Source organism: Rattus norvegicus, chromosome 5, assembly GCF_036323735.1.
Source record: "Rattus norvegicus strain BN/NHsdMcwi chromosome 5, GRCr8, whole genome shotgun sequence".
Classification (NCBI taxonomy): Eukaryota; Metazoa; Chordata; class Mammalia; order Rodentia; family Muridae; genus Rattus; species Rattus norvegicus.
This window is the reverse complement of record NC_086023.1, coordinates 90894988-90916004: the sequence shown is the minus strand read 5'-3', so window position 1 is coordinate 90916004 and position 21017 is coordinate 90894988. Positions and strand designations below refer to the sequence as shown.

At 40.8% G+C, this 21017-nt stretch overlaps 1 protein-coding gene across 14 annotated transcripts in view; it reads left to right on the top strand.

The window, feature by feature from the left end:
- Tle1 (TLE family member 1, transcriptional corepressor) overlaps positions 1-17823 on the top strand; it is an 83937-nt gene extending 66114 nt beyond the window's left edge. For all 14 annotated transcript variants that reach the window (XM_017593478.3, XM_039110257.2, XM_006238293.5 and 11 more), the window contains 6 exons: positions 9596-9845; positions 11019-11266; positions 13468-13615; positions 15512-15662; positions 17071-17147; positions 17247-17823. In XM_017593478.3, coding sequence (XP_017448967.1) covers positions 9596-9845; positions 11019-11266; positions 13468-13615; positions 15512-15662; positions 17071-17147; positions 17247-17354 — 982 coding nt within the window. In that variant the 3' untranslated portion in view covers positions 17355-17823. The remainder of the gene's footprint in view (positions 1-9595; positions 9846-11018; positions 11267-13467; positions 13616-15511; positions 15663-17070; positions 17148-17246) is intronic.
- The last annotated feature ends 3194 nt before the right edge of the window (positions 17824-21017 follow it).

The following is a 21017-nucleotide window of genomic DNA, read 5'->3' as shown; positions in this document are numbered from 1 at the left end:
AAGTTTTATACAAAGCAGAATTAAAATGTAAAGGTCAAGTCAATCTGTGTGGGGAGGGTGTGTGGCTGGGGGCATTATGAAGTTGACTTTCCAAATGAGAGGTTCTAAAGGGTATGCCTCAGGCCTCCATTTAGTCTTTATCCCACCCCTTACCCTCAGGACTTGTCTTTACGTTTAATCTGTATATCTTGAGGGAATATGAAGGACAAGTAGCTGTCTAGTAGGAAGAGATACGAGTTACAATCCTTGAATAGATGTTCAGGACATGCCTAATGTAGAGCATATTTTTTTTTAAAGTTTGTATATGCGTGTGTTTGTGTGAATGTTGTTACAGATGGTCTGTGCACCTGAACATGCACACACATGCAAGATTCGAAGCAAAACATAGTGATATAAGTGTTTCCTTGGCTTGTGAATACCTTGCATTTCTTTGTGTTGAAGATGTTTTAACACTAGTCCTAGTGATTCATAATGTAGGAAGCAGACTCAGGTGGATTGCAATTCTGAATACCTAGACTATATACCACAACCCTTTTTCAATATCACCACCAACAAAAAGCTCTGCAACTATAATTTAACATAATGTATATCAAAGTGCAAAGGCTATAGTAGCAGTTTGTTAAGATTTAAGGTATCCATTGATACCTGGATCTGAACTGCCACTGCTAACATGTATGTGGTGATGACATGAGCTGCATTGTGTGAGGAATACAGGATTGATGGGTAGTATGGAATCGGTGAAATTCCCCATTGCTAAGTACTGGTTATATAGTCTCATTTCTAATACTAACCCAATAATTTTCATGGAAGAATATGTACCATTTATTTTCTCAGTGCTTCTTGGAGATTTATAGTGACACATTTAGTCAGAGTCATACTTCTGAAACAGGATAATTTATTTGGAGGAAAAACCACACAAATTCTAAGAACTAATTGTTATAAGAGTCAGTAATCTTGAAGTGACTGCTAATTTGTGACAGACAGTGGCCAATGTTTACATACCACCCTTTGATAGAACTGCTGGGAGGCACTTAAGAGAAATAGAGACAAATCAGCATGTCCTGGATAGGGTGAACAAAGAATAACAGCTATGCAAATAAGTCTGAAAAAGAGCAGCTGAAGGAATATTTGGGTAGGCCTGCTGGGAGTGGGAAAGGTATCCATGGCTTCATAGCATATCCTGTATTTAAGAACAAAGGACTTTTCTCCAGGAAGAGGCTTCTCTCTGTGTTTCCTACTGTGAGGGTCTAATAGTGTGGCCCCTGAAAGAACAACTACCAACTACAATTCCACTTGTATTAGGTTATATTCAGGCAGAGCAGTAGGTGACAGACAAACACACACATGAACAAAATTGGGATGGGAAAAATCTCCTTAGAAAGGAACATACACAATGCTAAATCTCATGTGTGAAGCACTAGGTCAACCAGGATCCAGTGATAGGGACAGCCAGATCACATAGTGGGCAAGAAGTAAAGGACTCATGCATATGGATAAGTGCCTCCAGAGAATGAACTCTAGGTTCAGCTGGGCTGGAGGGACACTCACATCTGTGGCATAAATGTTTATGTCTGTATCAAGTTGGTTATGGTAACCACTCCATGCAAAGCATACCTCTGAACAGATAAGTCCAAGGACACAACATACAAATGTGAAACTCTTTAGGACCTTGAGTGGTAATTTAAATCTTCATTCCTACCCCCAGAGGCCACACTGCTGCTAAATGAACATCATCTTGATATTCTTAGGCTCAGTTGCAAAATACAGCATTTTACCCATTGCTTTAGTCTTTCCTTGTAGGGTACGGTTTGAGGCCCCCACATCTGCTCATCAAGTTTCCAGGCACTGTTACATCCTCTCTGTGCCTCTTGCATTGGGACCTACTGCCTGGCTAAAAGGGACCTGAATTGGAGCTCACAGCCAAGGAAATTTGTGGTGGGGAATAGACATTTGTCTTCTACCCTTTCAGAGTCTTTCTATGGCCTTGGGGCAGTGGTTCTCCATTTCCCTAATGCTCTGACTCCTTAATACAGATCCTTATACAGTGTTGACCCCCCCCCCAACTAAAATTATTTTTTGTTCCTACTTCCTAATTATGCTCTTGTGTTAAATTATAATATAAATCTCTGTGTTTATAATGTAAATATCTGTGTTTTCTGATTATCTTAGATGACCGCTTTGAAAGGGTCTTTGAGCCCCCAAGCCACATGTTGAGAATCACTGTCTGGCACTAAACTGACAAGACAGTTTTACAGAATACACATAAATTGTATTAAGTCTTTTTTTTTTTTTTTTTTTTTTTGCTTCTTTTTTTCGGAGCTGGGGACCGAACCCAGGGCCTTGCGCTTCCTAGGCAAGCGCTCTACCACTGAGCTAAATCCCCAACCCCGTATTAAGTCTTTATATGTTGTTGAGATTCCACACAAGATAATAGAGTAGCAAAGGATAATCAAGGCAGAGAACTCACACAAGAACACTTGTGCATAATGGAATGATGACAAGAGAAAGTTCTGATTCAGAGCTATGATGTGTTGGGAAATGAAAGAAAGGGGTTATTTTGATCGGTTCGGCATTGGTCCCTAGATTTTGGTGATAAACTGCAGGGTGGTAAGGTTAAGGACTTAGCTTTTTGGAGTTGGGACAGAAAGTCTCTCAAAATATGCTAACAAAGCATTATTTAGGTTATATCTTAGTTTGCTGTAGTAAACACCACAACGAAAGGTTGCTTTGGGAGGAAAGAGGAAAGTGTTCATTGAAGTCACACTTCCAAGTAAACAGCTTATCTCTGAGGAAAGTAGGGCAAGAACCTGAAGCAGAAACAGAAGGAGAATCATGAGGATGCTTGCTCTTCAGGCTTACGTTCAACTTGTTTGATTACACCTCCCAGGACCACCTCCAAAGAATGACGTGATTTTGGAAATGCTTGGGATTAGGCAGTGGTGGGATGCTTACCTAAACCATAGCCCTGCTGAACAGTTATCATGTATCATGCTTCCTCGGATGCTGCACTCACACAGCCTCTGCAGATATACTTTCACAGACATTTGCATTCTGGTAGCCTTCTGTGAGGTCTGTGACACACACATTGACCTTGAATTATAGTCATGTGAGTATTCCTGTTTCTGCCTTCTTTCTCCTAGTAGAAGGTTCCCCAAATTTCCTTGTCCCTTAATTGGAGATACCCCTTTGGGGTAGTTGTAAGTCAGATTAATTATAATTTGGCTTCAGATTGTAGAGGAGTTCAAGTTTTTTTACCCTGTGCTTGAACATCAGTCACATAATTCTGAAGTCTTCTACCTACTCATTTAGTACTTAAATTATGCTTTTAAAGTCCCTTTTGGGGTATAGAGCCTAAAAGGGAAAAGAAAATCAGGCCATTAGAGAGAAATTACCTCTTAGGAAGAAACTGTTTTTCGGTAACTTCTAGCCAGGAGGGGTTCAGTGCCAGTGTCTTTTATCCCACCGCCCTCTGCCTTCTCTGATGATTAACGTGGGTACCATAGATAGCTAGTTTAGTAGATTTGAAAACTTAGTTGTCTTCAAACTTAATTATGTATGGGGGTTCTTCAGAAAAACAAGTAATATATAGTAAAGAGGAAGGGGACTTTATATGAAGAATTCACCCATGTGATTATGAAAACTGAGAAATCCTGTGGTCTACCATCAGTAAGCTGGAATCCTGGGAAATCTGACTGTGCGCTTCTGAGTCTGACGGCATGTGACTAGGTGGAATGGAAGGTATAGCACTCTCAGCTGGTATTTTAGTCCAAGTCTGATGGCCTGAGAGCCATGGGGACTGGTGTCGAAATGACAGGGTAGGCTAAGCAAAGAGTGAAATAAACAATACATTTTTATCAACCTTTTTCAGTTTTAGCTGGGGTTTTTGTTTTGTTTTGTTCTTTTGTTTTGTTTTGTTGGTGCTGTTTTTGCCATTGTTTTGGACAATACTCAGTGTTGCCTGCCTACATTGGTGAGGGTGGGTCATTTTATTCTGTCTACCAATGAGATAATCATCTCTTTAGAAACAACCCCCAGTCACAGCTAGAATGTTTTCAGCCATCTGGGCATTCCCTAGCCTGGGCAGATTGACACATTAAATTAACCACTATAGTGATATTTGGCTTTTGAAGGCTGTTGCTTGCTAAAAATTGTGTCTATTCTGTGTTTTTCTTTTGCTATATGGGTATTTAACTTGTTTTCAACTGCTGGGTCGTCTGGTTTCTTCTTCAGTCACCTTGAAGCAGGGCCTGTCTTTGTGTGGTTACAGTTGCCCCTCCATGAACCCCCTTTTCCTTCTTTATCTCTTCAGAAATGGCAGAGTTTATGAGATAGAAATAGAGTTTGTGTATTTTTCTTCACATTTGTCTACAGCAGGTGGTTTCGTTTGCTAGGATTTTAAAATTGTTCAACATAGCCATATTTCCTTCAGAAACCTTAGCACATGTTTTGCATTGTGTTGCAACCTTGCTCTTTTGTCCTTCTCCGGCACACTTAAAAGTCTGGAATGTTTAGCACATTAGTACTTGGACATCTCATGTTGACTCTGCCTGAGTAATATCTCTTCTTATCAACATCATACATTTTTTTCTGCTAGTAATCAGAAAATAGATGACTTGTTCAGACTCAGTGGTTAAGCACCAGTTCTTCTATGGGCTGATGAAGATATTTCATGTGACTTTAAAGAACTATGGAACAGGAAAGGCAGAAATGTCCTATGTGATAGATGTTGTAGCAAAGATGCAGAGAAAGAGCTACCTGCAGAGAGTGGTGGATGGGGCCCAGGTGATATGTACCTAGGAGAGGGGATGCTCTTCTAGGCAGAAGGGAAAGTTCCAAGTAATGTGGGACACCTTGAAGATGTGGTAGCAGGGAATGTTTTGGGAGCTAGGTTGTGCTCCTAAGTGGCAAGGAGCTTAGTGTCTTGTGAAGCAAGATTAGTTGGCTTTAAAATCTTGAAGGATCTCAGAAGCTGTAGAGAGGCTAGAGAACTAGTCAAGGTTGTTGAACTGCTCAGGCTTTTTGTACCTGTTAATATAGTAAGGACTTTCATATCAGCAGTGCGATGTCCTTGGACAACAGGGACTTATCCTTCATCCCCAGAGTCTCTGCTTCATTACTATTTACTGGATTCTGCTAGTGTGGTTTGATCTTTTTCCAAGTCACCTGCAAGTCTTTAAACACCTGTTTTCTTTTGGTTGCAGAACATGAATAGCTTTGTTAACAGAAGATAGTCTGCTTGCTCAGAATGCATTCTTGGTATTCAGCTTACTGTTTTCGGAAGAACCTCAGGAGAGGACCTTTTCCTTTCTAGTACGTCATCTATACCATTTGCCCAATAAATGAAAAGCCCTTTGCTCTCAATAGGTGCTGATTTCCTTTCTTTTTAAACTGGTAAGTCCAGTGGGCTTTCCTTTCATTTCTTCAGTTCTACCTCCTGATTTCAGAGTCAGAAGTGAATGAATCAGTAGGAGTTTAGCTAGAAAGCTGTGGAAACAGGGGCCTCTTGATGGGGGTGGACTTAAAATAGTGGAGTGGTCCCAGATCTTTCCGTTTCTGACTCAGTTTGCTACTAGTATCCTTTCCCTGTGGACATTTCTTCACATCTTTACCTATAGACTTGTCACTGTGCTTGTTCAGGTGACCTACTTACCTCATTAGACATCCCTTGCTTGCCTGATTGTTTCCACCTGTGTTTTTCCTGTATTCCCCCCCACACACACTGATACTTGCACTTCCCCACTGGAAGTTACATTCAGCAGAGCCTCATTGGCTGTTATATTTGTGGTGGATTAACAACGCTGCTGTTTCCTGGAGACTCACTGTAGTTCCCTAGTACTGTCTTAATTCTAACAGCCAATCCTTACACCAGAATGTGCTTCTATTGTTTTTTGGGGGTGTTTTTGGTTTTTGGTTTTGGGGTTTTGTTGTTGTTACTGTTTTTGTTTTGTTTGTTTGTTTTTGTGCCATGTGGATCAGGAGACAGATGCTTCAATAGCTAGTCAGTAAAACCATACACGTTTGGTGTAGCTAGCAAGCTAATGCCCCTTGTCAAGTCCATTTAATAGAAAAGTCTAGGTTCTTCAACCCTGTCTTCGACTTAATGTAGTGGGTGAGTTGGGAGGGAGACATTCCCTCTACTTTTTCGTGAATGAGTAAGTGTGCCATTTTAAAGATGTAATACAGGTACGGAGCAGTGCATGTATCATGTGTATACTGCTCAATTGCTTTTTACTGGTAGTACCCACCTCTTCCTAACAGCTCATTGAGGAGCAATACAAATCTTTCTCTTAGAAAGTTTGCTCATCACTTCAGCCATGTGGAAAACCTATACTATGATTTTTTTGCCTCTTTCTTAGCCTGTACAAACATAATCAGGCCATTCTTTTGTATCTGTAACTCAGGTCTAAAAGACTCATCCTCACTTATTGATAGTTTCAGGTCAAGTGAAATCTGAAAGTATTAACACTATAAATGTTTTTTTTCATGATTAGTAAATTAAACTTCATAGATTGTACATTAAAAAGCTAGCTCTAACCAGTGGAAGGGGAAGCCCTGGGTCCTGCTAAGACTGAACCCCCAGTGAACTAGACTGTTGGGGGGAGGGCGGCAATGGGGGGAGGGTTGGGAGGGGAATACCCATAAGGAAGGAGAGGGGAGAGGGGGATGTTTGCCCGGAAACCGGGAAAGGGAATAACACTCGAAATGTATATAAGAAATACTCAAGTTAATAAAAAAAAATTAAAAAAAAAAAAAAAGCTAGCTCTAATGTGTCTTTTGGTTTAGGTTGCCCCCTGGGACCCCGTAATGTATCCCATGAGGATAAGGAAAGGGGGTTATGCTGACTGACCGTTTGCAAATAACCCATCCTGATTGGTGATGTTATTCCTAATTTCTCAGCCAGTAGAGAAGATAGTCTCCTCTGGGGTCTCTACCATTGACATGGACATGACATGGGGTATCGAAAGTTCCTGTTACTTTTGTGGGTGAATAGCTAATTCCAGCCATCTCTGTTCCCTTCATGTTTTTCTCTCTGGATCCCTGGAAAAGAGCACACAGCCTGAGTGTTGTTCTGGTTTGTTCATGTACTAAGGCTCTATACCTTCCTCTTAGGCCCCCAGGACTGATTTATTAGCATCCATATGTGCTGCCCACGGGACAGATGGGTATTCACAGCTCTCATTACACTGTGAATCCAATTTAAGTTGCCTCAATATGATACTTCTGAGCTCCTGTGTTGTTGGAAGAAGAACACACTTTGAGATAGGTCTCCCCAAACACAATAGACAGCTCTCCCATCTGTATTTGGTACAGATAATTTTATTAATCTGAAACATTTAACTCTGTAACCAGTGGAATTCTCATTAAAGATAATACCTGGGATTGCTGGAAGGGCATCTGATACAGATTTGTTGGGGCCCCACCTGGATGTATGAAGACCAAGCCCATTATGAGGAGCACCATTCCCTAGGCAGGAGATCCTCAACAGTGTTAAGAGGAGAAAGCTAGGTGAGAGCGGGCAAGTAAGGTTGGATTCATGTGTTTATTCTCTTTGCTCTTGACTGGATTTGATACTTCAGGTTTGTCACCTGACTTCACCATAATGGTGGACTATAGCATGAGATTTCAACCCAGGTGAACCCAGCTTTCTCTGAGTTGCTTGTTTTCAAAGGGTTTTGTTATTGTTGTTGTTGGTAGTTGTGGTGGTAGTGGTGGGTTTTTTTGTTTTTTGTTTTTAATCACAGCAACAGAAATGGAACAAAACTACAACATAACTTTGCTTGTGGATTTTGTTCTACCGGTTAATTGAAGTCCAGAATTCTTTTTTTTTTTTTTCTTTTTTTGGGAGCTGGGGACCGAACCCAGGGCCTTGAGCTTGCTAGGCAAACACTCTACCACTGAACTAAATCCCCAACCCCTGAAGTCCAGAATTCTTGAAGGACAGGAATAGTAGACTCAAACCTCTAAGCTTTGGTAGTTTTTTCTCCCAGAGCAACAAAGTACTATTTGATTGGAACTACTGATATCCCATAATAAGTAGTGTGAGTACCTATTCAAATAACTGTATTCTGCATTTATATATTTCTTTATTGCTAAGAATAGAGAGAGAGTCTTTCTGAATTGAAAAAAAAATCAGAGCATGATTTTGAGGATTGAAGAATTAAGGGCTGAGGCAGTGATTTTATATATATGTTTTTTTCTCTCAGAACATTCTTTGTGGCTTCTGTTCTGAAACTCAGTTATTCAGTCTGAGTTATACTATTTGTTTGCTAGGCCTGAAGACACATGCCTGCTATAGTAGTAAATTGGGAAGGTTTGACAGGAAGATGAAAAGTTCAATGCCATACTGTATGGCTTAATGGGACTCTGTCCCCAAAAGGCGATCTAGATCTGTGATGTTCGAGAGAGGAGAATAACAGGGTTCTGCAGTCTAGGATGAGAGCAGAAACACTGCACATCTTCCACTCTTTGGCTTTGCTGTGTGTTTTATGATGACCATTGTGTGCTAGCTCTTGGGAGTCAGATAATAATTTAATACATTAGAAGAAAAAAGTCTTGAATTTGGTTGCCAGAGATAAAACTACATGACCAGGATTAGGCTCATTTGTGCTGAGCTGGGACACAAGCACAGCAGATAGACAACATGAAAGTTTCCCTTGTTTCTCATGAAAGTCAGCAACCCAGGGCAGGTGTCAGCCCAGCGGGGTCTTCTACCACTCTCTGAAGTTACTTCATCTTCAAAGTCAGCTTGCAGTCTGAGGGACTTCCTGAATCCAGTCAGCTTGCTTACTTAGGCATTGGGAAGGAAAGGCATTCTTTTTTCTTTATTGTTTTCATCGAGCCTTGACCCTGCATACCCTACATAGTACTCAACCCTGAGCTATCCCCGGTTCCTTTGCTTTACTTTTGAAAATGTTAGAAACTTTAATATTTAGGAAAGTTTCAAGTTCACAAAAACTGTGCAGAAAGTTCTCAAGGAAAGTTCCCCCTTTCCTACCTGCCTTTCAAGTAAAGAACTAAATTGAAAGTGCTCTATGCATCTACCTGCCTCTCATTGTTCAGCATCTGGTGCCCTGGCTAATGTGGAACTGGGAAGATGCTGTTGTAGCTGGTTGCTTTGCCTCCATTAGATAAAATTGTGGTTCTGGGGTAAATATGAGAAATTGCTGGGTAGGAAATCTGTCATCTGATATCAGATCTCTTTTATTTTTTTCTTGGTTATGTGAGAGAAATTTGAGACAAAAGTGTAAATAATGTGTTTTAAAAGCAGTTTTTTTAAAAACTTAAATTATTTTGTTTATGTGGTGTGTGTATTTGTGTGCGTGTGTGTGTGTGTGTGTGTGTGTGTGTGTGTGTGTGTGTGTGTGTGAATATACTATGTGTGTCTGTTCATAGAGGAAAAGAAGAAGGGGTCCGATCCTGTAGAGCTTTGTGTATCTTAGAGCATTGTAAGATAGTAGCTTGAATACAGACTTTAAATGTAACGACTTCAACTTGTTTTGATTTCAGAAGGAGAAACCATAGCAAGGAAGCCCCCACCTTTCCCCGTCTCCCACTATAGCTCCCTTTGTAGTAAGTATGGTTTTCTTTCATTTAGAGCATACTCCTTCCACGTTACGGCTGACGGACAAATGCAGCCTGTCCCTTTTCCCCCTGACGCCCTCATTGGACCTGGGATTCCCCGACATGCTCGGCAGATCAATACCCTCAACCACGGGGAGGTGGTGTGTGCAGTGACCATCAGCAACCCCACAAGGCACGTGTACACAGGTGGCAAGGGCTGCGTTAAGGTCTGGGACATCAGCCACCCTGGCAACAAGAGCCCCGTCTCTCAGCTGGATTGTCTGGTGAGCAAGCATGAGGTTCACCCAAGCTTCACTTTCATGAGGAAATAGAAGCCCCTCTGTTTTCTATGTTGGCTGGTCAAGCTTCTGCCCTTTTTGCTAATTGAGCAGGATTTGGTTACTGCTACTACATTGGTTAAATCCCGATGTTGATTTATTTTTGGAGATGTTTTGCAGTGGTTTGGAGTTCACTTTGTAGACATGATTTCCAAGATGGTGTCCTGGAGTAGAAAAAAAAAGTAGTTAATGTGGACTCTGATCCCAGCTCCCTATTCATTGTTAAATTTCCCTGTAAACTTCAGCTACATATCAAACCATCAACATTGGCTAATGTGGCATGAAAACCCAAAACCAAACTGGTTTGTTATTGTTGAGGAGGTGTGGAGGTGGCTTTGCCTTTCTGACATAGCTTCAGTAAGACTGGAATAGAAAGAATTATTTCCAAAACCACTAAGCTATTCCATCAAGAGTCTAAAAGCACCTATTTGCCTTATGATTGCCAGACCCGTAATACTGGTCTTTAGCAGACTGTCAACTGGGCTGTCTTGTTTATACATCTAGATGATGTTATTCTCAAATGAGAAGGGCAGATCTTTTATTAGAGATAAAGACCTAGTGATTGTGTGTGTGTGTGTGTGTGTGTGTGTGTGTGTGTGTGTGTGTGTGTGTGTATGCTCGAATGTAGTGGTGGTTTTGTTTTGGTAGTGCATACTTAGACTGAAAGCACCCTTTGGCCCTCTATCAGGGTTGGCTTTGATAGAAAGTCATCTTTTGGCTTTTTGATTAAGAAGATTCCATAGACAATAGCATGATAATATTGAGAAAGCCAATCCCTCAAATTCTTAAATAAGTACAAAAGCAGATTTGTGGGTCTGCACTGTCCAACAGTAAATGATGGTGCAGGGTCATGTTCCCCACAGAAAAGTGCATTCACACCTGCCTTCCACCTAGAGGCTTTCAGTCTGTCTGTGCAGTTGCAAATTAGGAATACAGCTGTGCAGACCTGTGAGTTTATTCTTTGGAAGAAAACAATGGCAATTAGACACTGGTCCTTCCTGTAGAACAGAGTGTTCATGAAATCTCTCTCTTGAAGTTAAAAAACAGAACAGCATTTAGGAATATACAGTATTATCAGTTGGCAGTGCTCCACAGTGATTACATTTTGCTATTTCACAGAACAGAGATAACTACATCCGTTCCTGTAAATTGCTACCTGATGGCTGTACTCTCATAGTGGGAGGGGAAGCCAGTACTCTATCCATCTGGGACCTGGCAGCTCCAACTCCCCGAATTAAGGCAGAGCTGACATCCTCAGCCCCTGCCTGCTATGCTCTGGCCATCAGCCCTGACTCCAAGGTCTGCTTCTCATGCTGCAGTGATGGCAACATCGCAGTATGGGACCTGCACAACCAGACCCTGGTGAGGTGAGTAGAGGGACTCCCCTGGGAGAGTGTGGAAACAGAGGCTAACTGGCCCCCTGTGGGTGACAAGTGTATTTGGCATGTGCCAGAGTGTCACCAAGACCTTATGTCATTCACGTTACCATTCTTTCATCCACATTGAGATGGCAGATGTGGCTTTGTCAAGGGACAACACAATGTGGACAATACAGGGGTCTCCAGTCTAAATGATTTGAGGTTGGCCAGAGTCTTGTTTGTGCAAATCGAAATCTACTGACACAAGACAACAAAAGAACATTAAAAATAAGCTTCCATTGCATTGAAACCACAAAATAACTTTAAAATATCTGTATTTCTCCATAACTAACTAAGAGGATCATTCCACCTGGGAGCACACAGGCCTCTGATCGGCTTCTAGATCCTCTCTCTTCCCTCAGCCACTCCTCTTGTTCCATTTAATGCTCATACCAGAGTCATTCCAGAAACTGTTTTTAAGAGTAAGCACTTAAGTCAAATGTAGTGTTGGGTGAAAACCTGTAACTTAGTCTTTGGGAAATAGAAACAGAGATTTTAAGTCAAGACTGTCTGTATCTCTATCCTCTACTTTATAGATGAGAGCCAGGCACAGAAGTAACTTTGCTCTGGTCCTGTAGACAGACCTGGCATTCTGTTGCATGCTGGCTCCCTGGAGTAAGCAATAGTCATGTGTGTATGTGTGTGGGCGGGGGGTTGGGGGTGGTGCCTTGTATGTGGTTTAGCTTGGACTGGCCATGCGTGGCCAGTGTCTCCTCTGTGTGACAATCCTGTATTTCCTATGACACAGCATATTCTCAGAAGTCAACAACTTGACAGTCACATGAGGATGTACATGAAGGGGGAGGCTAGAGGAACTCCTCCACCATTGCTGATGGTACACAAGGAAAGATGTTTGGGATGAAGGATTAATAATTCTTTGAGTTGAAAAGGTTATAAGAAGTCAGGATGAAAGAAAAAAGTCGTGACAATTGTTTGAAGAAACAAAAGGAAGAAAGGTACCACAAAGATCCCTTCATTCCAGGGTGATCATGGAGAGGCCAACTAGTACTGTTGAGTACTTGCTAGTCAATAGCAGGGAATAAGGTATGTGAAAGGAGAGGACGAGTAGGGACAGGGATTGACGTAGGGATCATGCTTGTGAAAGACTCCTGGTTCATATCTTGGCTAAGAATTCAGGGTGATTTTTCTTTCTCTTGTACTTTTAAATTCTAAGCTTGGCACTCTGTGGTAATAAGGTATGATGGGGCCTAGAGAAAGAAAGGACCTTTTTGGCATTGAAATTCCTAACCAGTTCTATTCTGGGTCTTTCCTGTTTCTGAAGGTGGGTCCTGACCTCTCTGATCTGCCCTAGCCAAAGCATGCTCAGCATGTAGAGTCAGGTTTATAAATGTCACTGCATACCCCATCTGCCAAGCCCAGACCCCACCTTGGTCATATTCTTTCCACTGCCCATCTGACTTGTTGCCTCGTGCCCTTCCAGGGGTCAGAAATCCCTGCTACCTACTGATTTTGGATTCTCTTTGAAAGTTGTGTGAAGGTCACCTGTAAAGAAAGCCTTATACCAGGGATGGGGTCTGGCCAGTGTCTGACCTCCTCAGTACTTTTCTTTGTCTCTACCTAACACCTCTGAGGTCAAGAGGCTACTTGACTTGGTCTCTGGGAGTCCACATTTTCTAAAGCAAGGCCCTTTATGATTCAGAAGGGCTGAGTACACAAAGTTCATGCTGTGCTAGCAGGAAGGGCTCTACTGGTAGATTATCTTCTAAATGAATGTGTTCTTGGAAGAAGCCTTTTCCTTTCTGTGGGTTCAAGTCTTGGCCACTGAAGGACTGTTCTTTATCTTTCCTTAAGGAAATTGGTTTTTGTGTGTTTATCTTTATTGTCTCTTAGTACTTAAACTCTTTTCCAGACCAGGGAAGAATTTCACTGGGTCTGTTTATCAGAGACCATAGGATACCTGGCTTCTGGCAGCATCCTGCAAGCCATTCCATTTCTTTAGGCTGTGAATGTTGAAAAAAGAAACAGAACCTGCAGGGGCTGTTTCCTGTGCTCCTCAGGGGAAGGTTACTTTGATACTGCACACCAACAGACACTGAGATGACACACAGTGAGTCCAAAACTAACAACACAACAGTGTTTACCTTGAGCTCTGGCAGGAAATCATTATTCAGTCTGGTTTGTTTTATCAGGCAATTCCAGGGCCACACAGACGGAGCCAGCTGTATTGACATTTCTAATGATGGCACCAAGCTCTGGACAGGCGGTTTAGACAACACTGTGAGGTCCTGGGACCTGAGAGAAGGAAGGCAGCTGCAGCAGCATGATTTCACTTCACAGGTGAGTGCTTGGCTCTGGCCTGCTGTGGAGTCCAAAGGGTTCCCACCTCAGCATCAGGGTAGCATGATAAGCAGATGAGTTTAAAACCACAGATATACAATACTTTCTCTCTCTCTCTCTCTCTCTCTCTCTCTCTCTCTCTCTCTCTCTCTTTCCCCCACCCTCTCTCTCTCTCTCTCTCTCTCTCACACACACACACACATACACACACACACACACACACACACACACACACACACACACACACACACACACACTCACTATGCCCCCTTTAAAAGGGGAGGAATGATTACAAAAATCCTGCAAGTCAAACCATGTTAAGATGCTTTATGTACACGTGGTTTTGGTGAAAGGTGCAGTAGAGAATAGACAGGTTTTCTTCAGCAGGATACACAGTCTGCTGAGTGTATTATCACCATCAAATGCAGAACGAGATTGAAGTGAATGTTAATTTTTTTCAAGGAGTTTGAACTTGTGGATGCCCATCTCCTTTCTTAACCTTATAAAACAACCATGGCGAAGCCCCACCACTGAGGGGCAAGTGCACACTTGGTTCCATTCCTAACCAAGAAGGTATTTGCAATTGATACCTACTGGTAATGGAAAATTCGTTTTCTCCTATGGAGGGTCATTATATACATCTGCTACACTCTGGGCAGGCCCCATGCCTCAAAGTAATTGACCAACACGAACTCCATGGGCTTTGGGAAGAAGGGGGCTTTTTTATGTTCTTTGGTTTGGTTTGGGGTTTTTTTGACTTACTGATGTTTTGCTTGTTTGTGTGTTTGAGAGGGGAGGGAGGGAGCAAGAGAGAATATAGAGGTCGTTGGATGAGAAGGTGAGGAAGATCTTTGAGAATGGGGGAAGGGAAGATGATTAAAATATATGAAGATTTTTTCAATAGAAAAAGATATATCACTTGCTTGCTCACTGTGTTTTTTGTTTTCAGGTAAAAAAATTAAAAAATTGGGTAAAAGTGGAAAACTATATATATTGTTTTAATTCTATTCCGTTCCTCTGATAAAATATCATGACCAGAAAGCAGCTTAGAAGAAAACAATTTATTTAATTAATTATTCCAGGTCACAGTCCATTGTTGTCAAAAAGTCACAGTGGCAGGAGCTTAAAACAGGTCACATTGCATCCATAGTTAAGGGGCAGAGAGGACAGGAGTACTGCATACATGTTAGTATATTATCTGTGTTCTTCTCATTCAGTCCAAGGCTCAGCCTGTGAAGGGGTGATGTACATGGTGGGTCCTCCACCTCAAATAACCCAACTAACAAAATTTTTCACAGTCACGCCTACAAGCTAACCAAATCCAGGTAATTCTTTGTTGAAATTCTTCCCAGACAACTCTAGGTTGTGTCAACTGTCATATCTACTCATTTTAGGTGACTGTTGATTTTAGCTTTACAGTCATTCCTGTTCTACACTTCTGTAGGATATGCAGCATACTATTTTAAGAAAATATCAAATGTCTATAAAGGTCAAACATTGCAAGCTTATATCAAATACAGACAATTATATTACCTATCCTAAGCAGGTATCAGTGCCTGGTCAGTTTTGTTATACCATCCTTACTCCAAACATTGGATTACAGATCCTAGACATTTTATTTCTCCCATAAGCATATTTCAGTTAGTATCTCTTAATGATGACTTCCAATGCTATTCTTAAAGATAATTTCTTATTTCACAGCATGGATGGAACTTTTAGTCTCCCATTTCTTCAGTAGAGGATTCTGGACTGGGCTGCATTCCATGTCCCTTCCCAGTCTGGATTTGGCAGATTAAACCTGTTTTTCAACCCAGTACTTACTTGCACGATTGCTGCCATCTCACTTCCTTAATTTATTGCGTAAAGCCGTCAGTGATCCTGTCTTACCTATAACAGATCTTCTCCTTGGGATACTGCCCAACTGGGGAGTGGCTTGCCGTGGGCATGGAAAGCAGCAACGTGGAAGTTCTGCATGTGAACAAGCCTGACAAATACCAGCTTCACCTCCACGAGAGTTGTGTGCTGTCCCTAAAATTTGCTTATTGTGGTGAGTTTAGCTATAAGAGTGTCAAGGGCCTAAATGAGGGAATACTTTTTAAAATATGTTTAGAGATTGTATCTTGGGGGGGGGTGCTACTCCATGCAGCTAGATGCAATAATTCTATTGCCCCTCAGAGCAGAGTAATGTGTGTCTCAGCATGCTTTGTTAATTTGAGAAAAGTCAGCAGGCACTGAAATATATGGTAGGGGTGGGGCATAATTGTCAGTGCTCTGAAGTGTGGAGGGTAATGATATTTAGAATAGGACAACAGTGAAATCACTATGTGCTGACTATATAATGAGGAAACAGTGTTAGAAGGATGTTAGATGCACTCAGATTCTTTTTCTCTGAATAAGATCAGAGAAGGGAAAGTCCATGTGGAGACTCTCAGTGTGCTTTGTATGCTCACATATTTGTTCATTGGCTATGAAGATATATGGGTGACTGACACTATTTAGGCATTCTATATGTATCTAATAAGATGAGCATTTCTGATTAGTTTGATATTTAATTCTTATGCTCTCATTGTTTCCATAACACTGAGTCATGTACTAAATGACTTGTACCAGTGCTCGCGTGTGCGCGCGCGCACACACACACACACACACACACACACACACACACAGATGGGTGAAAAAGTTAGCTGTCTTCATCCTTTATCCTCCTGCCACTCACTTCTTGTTTCTGAGGCAAGATGTCTCACTAAACTTGGAGCTCGTCCTTTGGCTACATTGTACACTAGGTGACAGCAAATGCCCAAGACCTATATGTCTTTGACCTTCCCACACTTGTCCCTGAGGCTTAAATTCTAAGTACACATAGGCCACATGGTAGAAATCTGAATATGTGGACATGCTTGCACATGTTTATCCACTCAATAATCTCCAACCTTCTGACAACTTTGATTATGAACAGGATCACACCAAGGAGCCTAGATTTAAAACTCGCTTGGATCATACCGACAACCCTTTGGATATGGAATTTAATATGTTAAAAATGTTGTCTTTTAGGGATAGCTAGATCATTTCACGGGTAAAAGCACTTATTATTACTAAAGCACGGTGACCTGAGTTCAATCTCTTAAACCCGTGATAAAAGCTAGATGAGGTAGCTCACATCTGTAGACCCTGTACTCTTACAGTGCAATGAGAGGCAGAGACAGGAGAATGGCTCTGGAAACTTATGGGGCATCAATACACACAGTAATAGAGAGCCTGTCTCAACAAGGGGGAAGGAGAGGACCAACTTCACAGATCTGTTCTCACTCACACATGCTCCTTGGACTTTCAATTTGCATGCATAAACACAAACACACATGCACACACACCACACACTAAAAACAGTGCCATTTACTTAATTCCAACAGGGGGATTTTTAATATTGCTGGAATCACGTGTGCCTTTGCTAATTCTAGGCAAGTGGTTTGTGAGTACTGGAAAAGACAACCTCCTAAATGCCTGGCGGACACCATATGGAGCCAGCATATTCCAGGTACAAAAATGCCTACCTTGTGGCCTTTGAAATAATTAGTGAGGTTGCCTCCAAAATGGAACACATTAAATATTCTGTGCCTGCTGTTTTTTCTTACAGTCCAAAGAATCTTCATCAGTGCTTAGCTGTGACATCTCTGTGGATGATAAATACATAGTCACTGGCTCAGGGGACAAAAAGGCTACCGTTTATGAGGTCATCTACTGAGAATACCATGGCTTCATATTTACAGTTGAATTGGGCCAAATGTTTGGAATTTGTAGAAATAGAACTTATAATTTAAAAAAAACAAAAACAACATCAAAAAAACTGAAGAAACCTGTTTCCAAATCTTGACACAGAACTGCTTTGCGTCTACAAAAAGAAGGCACCAAGTCTATCAGTAGACACTCACCTGTCTAACTTTGGACACCACAATCACACCGAGGCCACAGGTGTGGAATAGAGGAGCAAGCTGCTGTCTGCCGTCCTGCCTTTGCTGACTGCGAGCTTACAGTTCTGTTTCTCGCAGTTCAATTCACCTTGAGTCTTTGTAGAGCAGTGGTGTCTCCAGTGAACTTGTTTCTTGGTTTTGCATCTTGTGATTTTTTTTTCTTTTTGTATTTTTGTTGTTTCAACATTTGTATAAATTGTAAATATATTTGGTTTATTACAGTAAAACCTTTAGTACCAGTAAGTGGTATTCTTCCTTGACTCTTTTTAATCAATACGTTCGATTCCTAAATGTAGGTTTTATGAGTAAAGTCTACGTGCATATAGGTAAGTTCCTGGTACACTTGACTTTGCAGAAATATACCTGACTGTGGACATCTGCTGTTTTGGGACTGATCCCATCAAGTCCTTGGGGATCAACAGAAACTCAGGGTCAGAACTGAAACTGTCAGTTAATGACAGATTTAATAGATGCCATTGGAATTACTTTAATACTCATTCTTTGAGATTCTTGTAATTAAAACTTAAAACTTATTATGATTTTTATTCTGGTTTTAGTATGTATAGGCTCTTACACTATTTTTAGGCTCACCTTGAGCTGGTAGCAATCTTCTTGTCTCAGCTTGGACTACAAGTGTGGGCCACCGTTCCTGACTTTTTTTTTAAAGTTAGATAATGTATCAAACAGTGATCCTGTTTTCACATATATTCATCCCTCCAGCCTTCTTCCCCTTCATCCCATCTGATCTCATATCTCGTAAGTGTGAGCTTGTGTGTGTTTGTGTGTGTGTGTGTGTGTGTATATATGTGTGCGCGCGCGTGCATACGCGTATGTTTAAATATAAGATTGCATTTATGAGAGAAAATCAGTCTTTTTCTTCAAGCTTACAAAGTTCTGCCTTTTCCTGGTATCCTACTGACAAATCAAATCAGTATTATAGGAAGGCCCAGTCTTATCTACATTATTTCTCTTGTATTTCAAATAATATATTGATGATTCATGTTTAGTTTTATGATGTGTGCTGTTTGGAAAGCTCTGGAGTTCATGTCCCTGGAAAACTGAAGTGGAAAGTCAAGTCTGTTATATCTCATTAGTTCTTACTTGATCTATTATGCTGATTTACTTAATGCAGCAAGCTTTGCCCCATTCATCTCATTAAGACTGTCCCTGCTGCTCTGGACATTGCAGTCTGGCATTAATCTTTTGCCCTTATTTTTATAGACACGTTTTTATTAATTTGATTAGGTGACATCTGTAACCCTGGGCACTTAATAAGTTACCAAGCATGTTTTCTTTTGAAGAGGCTACACAACTTATGCTTTTTATATTTGTTGTTTACTACCATGTATTAGAAAAGAAATGGTTAGTAAGTGGCAGTAGCCAAGGAATTTCCTGTGTCCTTGTTTCTTACTATTCAGTGAACTGGTAGCTGTTCTTTATGCTTTCATTTGTCACCAAAACCTTTTTATATCTTTAAAAATATTAGTTTTCACCCAAAAACATTTTTTAAAGTTCATAAATATTTTTTATTAAGTAAATAGCAAATCCTAATGGAAAAGCTGATTTCTGTCTCCCTTCCCTATATTGTGAGTAGGTCTCTCCTCTTCTTCCACCGAGACAGTCAGCTATATAGTGATAAAGAATGCAGAACTTTATTTCTCTCCTAGCTTAGACTCAGGCACAGGCCATAGTATTGCTGTAGTTTACAAATCCACTCCTAACTACAAATAGGGAAGAATGGAAGTCCAGGAAAATGAGCCAGTGAATAGAATCTGTTCCATCCCTCCATTACCAGTCCATGAGATGGAACAAACATGGTGTGTCCAGCCTAAAGGGAAGTGGCTCTAGGAGCTGAGAATGGGAAGTGGAAATTTAGGAAACTGTTGAGGTCATCATTTCTCACTTGTATAATATGAATGGTAAAATTGTTGTGCCTATTGCTCAAGGTCTTGTGAACCATAATTTGATACTCATCATGATATAGTGGTACATGTCTCATAAATGGAGCACAGATGGGGCCATTGTCTTTCCCATTATAGTATAACTCCACGTTAACTGTGTGTTTGTGTGTGTGTGTGTGTGTGTGTGTGTTTGTGTGTGTGTCTGTATACACATAGGAGCTTTTACATTTGTAGGTTTCTCTATGATTATTTCAAAGGTCTTTAGTGTTGTTAATCATTCTCTGTTTTCCTTCCTGTGCCCTGTCCTCCCATTCCAAACTCAAATTTAATCCATCATGTTTCACTATTCCAATTCAACCCTTTATGCAACCATGTTCTATGTTTTCCATTGAAAGCCCCTCCCCCAACAAATACTCGTTTCCTAACATCTATGGTTGTTCCAAATATACATATCTGAAGATTCAAAGTTAATATCTACAAATAAAGGAAAACATTAAGTGTTTGTCTCTCTGAGTTGGGAGTTACCATACTCAAAGTGATTCTTTCTAGTTTTACTTAATTTGCCTACACATTTCAGAGGTTTGTCTTTATCTTTTTCTAACAACTGAATAAAATTCCAGTGTGTAAATAAACTTCCTTTTCAATATCCATTCATCTGTTGACATTTAGGCTATTTCCATTTCGTGACCTACTATGAGAAGAGCAGCTTTGAACATAGATGAGTGGGTATGTCTATAGTAGGATATAGAGTCGTTTGGGTCTGTGTCCAAGAGTGGAGGAGCCGTGTCCTGTGAAAATCTATTTCTAGTATTTTAACAGTTATCCACACTGATTTTCCTAGTAGTTATATAATTGTATACCCACCAGCAGTAATTAGCTGCTGAGAATTATTTTTCCATATCTAAATAAACATTTGCTGTTGCTTGCTTTTTTTATTTGAGCCATTCTGTTTCCACTGTAAGGTAATGTTAATTTGCATTTCTCTGATTGCTAAGAATGTTGAACATAAAAGGTCCTCAGCCATTTGTAGTTCATCTTTTCAGGACATTCTCTTGATGTCCATGCCATATATGTTGTTGGTTTTCTTGTTGACTGTTTTGAGTTCTTTGTGTATTCTAGATACAAACCTCTGTTAGATGTATAGCTGGTAAAGCCCCCCCCCCCAAAAAAAAACCTAGGATATGTCTTCCCTCAAATGATGGTGTGCTTTTTTGTGTTCCCCTTTTAGATTCATGAGGCCCCACTTGTTTGTTAGTGTTAATGTACTACCAGAATCCTATTCGGAAACACCTGTCTTGTGCCTGTAAGCACAAGCACCTTCCCTACTTTTTCCTTAGGTTTAGTCTACTGGGTCTCATGGTGATGCCCTTGATCCATTGGCATGAACTTTTATACCGGGGAAGATAGAAGGATCTAGTTTTCTCTACATGTCACTATCCAGTTTGACCAACAGCACTTTTTGAGGATGTCATTTCTCCAGTATGTGATTGGCCTCTTTGTCAAAAGTTGGGTAGCTATAAGGATTGTGAACTTAAA